The 7,629-nt window shown below is 42.0% G+C and overlaps 1 protein-coding gene across 1 annotated transcript; it reads left to right on the forward strand.

Annotated features, from left to right (window-relative positions):
- Nucleotides 1–292: 292 nt before the first annotated feature.
- LOC112140173 (patatin-like phospholipase domain-containing protein 7) lies at nucleotides 293–5,986 on the forward strand (the record flags this gene model as incomplete). The annotated part of the gene is made up of 8 exons (XM_024263060.1): nucleotides 293–362; nucleotides 467–583; nucleotides 690–838; nucleotides 907–1,059; nucleotides 1,133–1,249; nucleotides 4,910–4,994; nucleotides 5,072–5,193; nucleotides 5,265–5,986. Coding segments are annotated over 8 exons (873 nt in total), but the record flags the coding sequence as incomplete, so codon positions are not given.
- Between the last annotated feature and the right edge of the window lie 1,643 nt (nucleotides 5,987–7,629).

The following is a 7,629-nucleotide window of genomic DNA, read 5'->3' on the forward strand; positions in this document are numbered from 1 at the left end:
ACGAGGCTTTACAGTTGAGTTTTGTGATAAGTCATCTGGTGTTAAGCCCCACATCATTTCAGAAAATGTACGTCATCCTGCTCTGCAGCTCCAGTATCAAAGCTCCTCCCATCTTTGATTCTGTAACGCTCCGTTGTTATCGTGTTAGCTTTAGCTCGTAGGTGTCGTAGGTCATATCGTCATCACATACCGTGATCACTAATATAGCACATTGCAAGGTTTTCTCACATCATGCTGGTTCTAAGTGACCTGGAAGGAGCTTCTGCTTAAAGAGTCTTGTGTCCTCCATTAGGACCTTTGGTTACCGTACTTCAACATCACCACGGACATCACTGCCTCCTCCATGAGGGTCCACACCGACGGTGGGTCATTCACCCCTCTCTTCCTCACTTTAAATCATGACCAGCATTATGATGTTGCCTGATGTGCAGCTTTGTTGATTACACAAACACTCTGCCCCCTGCAGGCTCGTTGTGGCGCTACGTCCGGGCCAGCATGTCGCTGTCCGGGTATTTGCCGCCGCTATGTGACCCTAAAGATGGCCACCTGCTTATGGACGGGGGCTACATCAACAATCTTCCTGGTGAGAACATGGAGGGGGCGACTAGAGGTCTCCAGAAGGTTCCTGATGATTTGTTGGTTGGTCAAAGGATGACCCTCCAGAATGCTGACATCAGGGTTTCTTTCAGCTGACGTGGCTCGCTCCATGGGGGCCAAGGTGGTGATCGCCATCGACGTTGGCAGCCGGAATGAGACCAGCCTGACCAACTATGGCGACTCCCTGAGCGGCTGGTGGCTGCTGTGGAAGAGGTTGAACCCGCTGGCAGAGAAAGTCAAGGTCTGTCTCCTCAGAGTGGACTTCTCTCCACAGGAGGACGGGTTCTCAACAGAACTTTCTCCTTCCAGGTTCTGAACATGGCAGAGATCCAGACGCGGCTCGCCTACGTGTGCTGCGTTCGGCAGCTGGAGCTGGTCAAAGACAGCGAGTATTGCGAATACATCCGGCCTCCCATCGACCGATACGGCACTCTGGATTTTGGAAAATTTGACGAGATAGCGGTGAGGCTCCTCCCCCTGCGTGGCTTTTGTTCCGTGTCCTGATTTTTGCCTCACCTGTCGGCTGTGGCTTCAGGACGTGGGATACCAGCACGGGAAGACGCTGTTCGACGTGTGGCAGCGCAGCGGGGTGGTGAGCAGCATGATGAAAGACAGACACCAGGAGGAGTTCCATAAGACTAAAGCCGGCCATGTGAGTGTCGTGGAATGAATGTGCCTTTAGTGAAACCCCTAAAAAGAAACTTGTGACTCAGCTCCAAGATTTATGCTAACAGCTTAAGCTAACACTTCTTCTTTCTCCTTATAGACCCACTCCCATCACCTTTTGGTCTATTGTAAAAGCATTTTTTAATTATGATCAAGACGTCTTTAGTCAAAATCAAAAAACCTGTATCATTTTCAAGGATAAAAATAAAAATAAAAAATGTGTAATTTTTTTAAGACACATTTTTTGCAGGAGTTCACCAGAAAAATTAGTGTGGAATCAACCCTACACTGAAGAAAATATGTCTTAAAAAATGACTTGTGGTTTCTATTTTTGGCTTAAAAAACAACATAATTAAAACACCACTGGGAACCCTTTGACAACAAGAAGAAAAAAGGAGTCTGAGTGAGACATTAAGGTTTGTTGTCAAATCCTGCCTGTTTTATTCACGTCACAACAGAAACCAAAACCCATTTAGCCTCCAACCCTTTTTTCATTTCCACTTCTGAAGGTTAATTTAGGGCACAAAAATGTTGACCGGCATGTTTTCCTTGCAGAATCTTCCGTTTTTAGCAAGTGCACAGACATCACATCCGATCAGACGTACAACGTCTGAATTCTTTAAAAAAAAGGTAACACTTTATAATAAGATTCCTTAACAAGCTTTGTTAACACATTAATAAGCATTATTAACATTCTTATAAGGTGTTAGTAAGACATTTATTGGTGTAATAAGCCTAATAAGGCTTATTAAATTCCTAAGTTAACACATTTACAAGCATTATTAATGTGTTAATATGATGCTTATTGTTACATTTATTACCATCGTATACGTGGAACAAATAAGTGTTAACAAGCTTAATAAGAATCATTAACAAAACTTGTTAACAGATTAGTAAGCCTTATTAATGTGTACAGTTCTGGTAAGACATTTAATATCATTATAGATGTCTCACACTGACTTATGTGTTAATAAGCTTAATAAGAACCTTTAATAAACTAAAGGATTAATTTACTGCATTAATAATGTGTTAAATGATAGCAAAGTATTTATTAGCATTATAGGTGTCTTGCAAATACCTGATAGTGTTAATGAGAATATTGACTACTCAGTCAGACCATTGTTTACAAAGATCATATTAGTATACTGGTAGTAAGCTTAATAAATGTGTTAATAAACCTTGTTAACCATTTATTGATTGTTTTGCAGCACCTTATCTAAAGTGTGATCAAATCCATATTAATAAACTAGTAGTAAGCTTAATAAATGTATTAATAAACTCTGTTAGCCAGATTTTTTTTTTTTTTTTTTGAAGCAGCCTTCCAAGGACACCATGAGGGTGGTTAATGCACGCGATTGTTTTGTGTGTGTCAATGCTCGCGCGCCTGTGGGTGTGTGTGTGTGTGTGTAGATTATTTTCGTCTCTACAGTCTGTTTAGACACGAAAACATGATCGCAATTGTCAATCGCGGCGTTTTATTGTGAAATATTGGTTATATTTTGAAAATAAACCGGATTTTCTCATGTATGTTGATGTAACTTCCTGCCAAAAATTGACCCGGATCACTCGCGGCTCGCGCACAAAATAGACCAGACGAAACGGTCCGCTGCACGGCGCGGGCCTCCACGGAGGACCGGGCCGCTCCACGCCTGGAGTGAACCACGCCAGGTTAACATGGGCGCCGAATGAAAGCTTCCTCCGCTCCGTGTCCAGTGTGAACCCGCCGTCAGAATAGCTGTGTTTGAGATCATGCAGGCGGACGCGGCGCTGCGCAGAAGATCGCCTGGATTGCAGTGCATGTTGGGTATTTTGGACTCTTACGTTACTTGTCAATCATCATGAAAATATCGCGGGAAAGCGCCCACCCAGGCGGGTGCTGCTGCAAATCTGGCGCCGCACTGACTTCAAGCCGTCTATATGACTACAAAACAATGCATTGTGGGTAACGGTGTTCTGACAGTTCTTGTACTTCGACTTGATTCTGATCAGAAATAAATGGCGCTAAATAAAGGAAATCTGCGCATTTTGTAACTCTTACTGGAAAATAGTGAATCACTGATGTAAAAATGAGGAATATTTTGGTGGTTTTATGTGTTATTGTTGCCTTTAAAAGTTTGTTTTTTGAAAAGTTGTTTGTAAACATCTGTTTAGAGTCTCAGAGTTCAGAAAGTTTTTCTCACTTGTTGAAAATGTTATTTAAAACTTGAAAGTGATTTTACAAAATCTTTAAACATTTGCAGATGTTTTTATTGTTACAGAATGTTTATAAATATATTTCTGTTTCAATTGTATATAAAAAAGTATCATTTTACAAGTTTTATGTTTTGTGCTTGTTTATGGTAAACATTCAATAAATGGTTAACAACGTTTATTAACACATTTATTAAGCTTATTACCAGTTTACTAATGTGGATTTGATCACACTTTAGATAAGGTGCTGCAAAACAGTCAATAAATGGTTAACAAAGTTTATTAATACATTTATAACGCTTACTACTAGTTTATTAATATGGATTTGATCACACTTTAGATAAGGTGCTGCAAAACAATTAATAAATGGTTAACAAGGTTTATTAACACATTTATTAAGCTTACTACCAGTTTACTAATATGATCTTTGTAGACAATGGTCTGACTGAGTAGTCAATATTCTCATTAACACTATCAGGTATTTGCAAGACACCTATAATGCTAATAAATAATTTGCTATCATTTAACACATTATTAATGCAGTAAATTAATCCTTTAGTTTATTAAGGGTTCTTATTAAGCTTATTAACACATAAGTCAGTGTGAGACATCTATAATGATATTAAATGTCTTACCAGAACTGTACACATTAATAAGGCTTACTAATCTGTTAACAAGTTTTGTTAATGATTCTTATTAAGCTTGTTAACACTTATTTGTTCCACGTATACGATGGTAATAAATGTAACAATAAGCATCATATTAACACATTAATAATGCTTGTAAATGTGTTAACTTAGGAATTTAATAAGCCTTATTAGGCTTATTACACCAATAAATGTCTTACTAACACCTTATAAGAATGTTAATAATGCTTATTAATGTGTTAACAAAGCTTGTTAAGGAATCTTATTATAAAGTGTTACCAAAAAAAAAAAAACATTTTTTTACCGTTTCCTGTTCTGTTTTCCTTGACCCCGTTGGCAAAGGTCAACTGATCAATCCTCTGCGAAAAAGACATTTAAATTCAACAAGTTGAAAATGAGAATAAAAGATGTAGACGCTGAGTTTGTTTCCCTGTCTCTCTGTCATCTGATTGCTCAGGAGACTCTAGAACTCTAGAAGTTTCATGAGAAATACTTATGTTTACAACCTTAGCAACAATGTCCTTCAAAGCAGACGTTCAGTCCAAACCATATGTAACAAAGTCAAGGCCCGGGGGCCAGATCTGGCCCTCTGGGTAATTCTATCCGGCCCTCCAGATCATTTAATTTTATTGTTATTATTTACCCAACATTATCTTGCGCTTATTTTTGTGGAGAGTAAAATATTGACAGTTTTTTAAGGTCTTAAGTTGATTTATTCTGGAATAATATTCCTGCCTTTTTATTATTCATAGTTATGTTAAAAATGTTCCGCCGGTGCTGCTTTGGTTCAGCCTCTGTGTGTGTTTCAGGTGGTCACGTGTCCCAACGCCTCCTTCACAGATCTGGCAGAGATCGTGTCGAGGATCGAACCCGTGAAGAACGCCGCCGTTAGTGGTCAGTGAATGTGTCATGTAGTGTTTCTTTAAAACCTCTCATATCTCTGATCCCGTCTCCTGCCTCGTGTCCTTCAGAGGACATCTCTGACGAGTATCAGACGGACTACGACGAAGAGGCCGTGGAGAGCGCTCTGTCTGACTTTGAGGCCTTCACCCCCGGCAGTGAGCACACAGAGGGGGAGGACACGGCTGAGACTGTATGTAGTTTTTCCAGCTCTGAACTCGTGCTGGCTTTGTGCAGAGGATAAGTTCATGTGTGTTTCTGCAGGATGAAGAACTTCCAGCTCAGCACCAGCTTAAGAGCGCTCCTCAAAGAACTCACCTGTGATTGTGACTCTGATGACTCCGCCCCCTGCAGGATGAAAGCAGTGTCGCGGCCGCTGACTGATCTCATTTTTGCACTTCAAGCTGCTCTCATGAAGGAGCGTGTACGGAATGATCGCAGCATTTCAGTAGAACTCGTCTGGACTTCCCAGCAGGAAGGCTTCAGGATCGGCTCTCGCCCATCCCCGCAGTGCCATTTCACACTGACTGAAAGTGGAGGCCAAACCCCAGTTCCTGGAATAAAAGCTTCACGGATCAAAGCTGCCAAACAGAGCCTTTGTTTCAGCTGAGACTTCACTCAGACCTGGAACTCATCCGAGCTTCGGCTTTTCTTTGAAGACATCCGAGCTCTCTCTGACTGTAGAACATGTAGTCTGTGTGTTGGACTTCCTTTTCATGGAGGAAGCTCCTGACCTTCATGTGACCTTCACAGCAGAAGCATGCACCAGTCCTGAGTGAACCGCCTGCTGTGGATTGACACTAACTCCCGCCTTAGCTTTGAGTGTGTCCGAGTCTGTAGGTTTGGTGGAGCTGTGGCTTTTTTCTGTGTGTGCTGCTCATCTAACCCCAAACCCTCCTAATGACTGAAGATAGACATTGAATCTTTCAGTCGATCAATAATGGTTCTTTTTCTCTGTATTTTATAATTATATTGGTTGTAACTGCTGTTGTTTTCCTTTTTCTGCTCATCCCCACAGCCAAGTAGCTTTCACACTTTTACTGATTCACACTTTTAGTTTAGAGATTTTAGAGATTTTCCCGCTGGATGCCCTTCCTTCCCAGACCTGGGACCTGTTGTGGCTACATTTTTAGGCCGAATTCTTCCCTTACACCCGCGGCTTCTTCCTACCCCTCAGATTGTAGGGGCATTTGAAGCTTTAGTGGTGTCCGAACTTGTTTTTTAAGGATGGGTGTCACACAGCCGAGAGGATGAGCCACACGTGTGTCACAGAGGAGAAGCACATTTCTTCACCTGGGTGTGCTATGTCTGAATTCCTTCAATACTCACTATATAATGCACTATAGAGTGCATTTGCCATTTTGTAGTGCTGTCCAAATCTACAATTCAAAATCGAGTGCACTAGAAATTTCCCAGAAGTCTTTGCAAAAAAATAGTGTGCATCGAAGCTCACTACATTAGCAAATATCAGTGGCGGGCCGTCAGGGCCTGCAAGGCCTTCTCTGCTGGCCTAAAAATATCTGAATCACAGACTGATATTAATTATTATTTATTTCCGTGAATACGTATTCTATAATTCCAAATGCTCTGTCTTCGTCCTTTCATTGCTGTCTCCCTGGTTGCGCTGCTTCCAGACGTGTATTTTCCTATTTAAGCATTAACCAATCACATTGCAGCACCATTTGTTGCTAGGGTCAAAGAAATCTGCCTGGAGGCCTTCACAATCAGTTCTGCGGGCCCTGTAGCATAAAATAATAGTCGACCAAACTGTTGCTTCAACCAATCAGATTTGGAGTTGGCGACACGAAGGCCAGCTAGCAGGCGCACGGAAACGTCAGCATTTTCACGCGCTTTGATTGGATAGTCGGAGAGTGTACTAGGCAGAGCTAGCAAACTGCATCTGTAGCGACTCAGCGAGCTGCACCAGCAAATATATGGAGTGGATTTAATAGCTTTACTTCCAAAGTCATTTTCAAGAAAAGCTGGACATTGTTAAGCAAAGTCGGGCAACTCTGAAGCTAGCAAGCATGTCACAACCGGGAGAAGGATTTGAACGTCACTTTCAGTCCTAACTACTAGCGGTACTCCTGGCTCACCGGCTCCGAGGAGCGCGGTAAATTGTATTGCTGGGAGTGCTATTTGCCTCTGATCAACATGGTGTTTGGAGCCACGCTGGATTTGTACATTTGTCTTGCTTTACCAAGGCAGCAACAGGCATCAAAGCACCGCCGGACACTTACAAGCAGCAGCGGTGTTCTCCAAAACCTTTGGGGAAACCAGAGTGGATCACAGCTAAGCGAGTGCGCATTGAAACGGAGCTGCACAACGAAAAGGTGAAGAAAAACAGGGAAATCTTTAAAAAAAAGAAGACTTATAGATTGTGTCTTCCTCTTTAAAGCTCTGTTTGTGTCTGTTATGGTGGATGAGACGACAGACGGAGTAACGCAGCTCGCTCTGGTTCTGCGTTATGTGACGGACACAGGTGCCGAGGAGCGGCGTGTCGGGTTTGAAGATGTTACCAGTGGAAAGTGAGCCGATCACATTGCTGGTCACATAGTCCGATTTTTGGGTAAAGTTGTAGCACAGTTTTGTCTGACACGGGTAAAGGAGTTCCGTGTCTCCGTTGAGC

This window comes from Oryzias melastigma, unplaced genomic scaffold (genome assembly GCF_002922805.2).
Source record: "Oryzias melastigma strain HK-1 unplaced genomic scaffold, ASM292280v2 sc00659, whole genome shotgun sequence".
NCBI classification, from domain to species: Eukaryota; Metazoa; Chordata; class Actinopteri; order Beloniformes; family Adrianichthyidae; genus Oryzias; species Oryzias melastigma.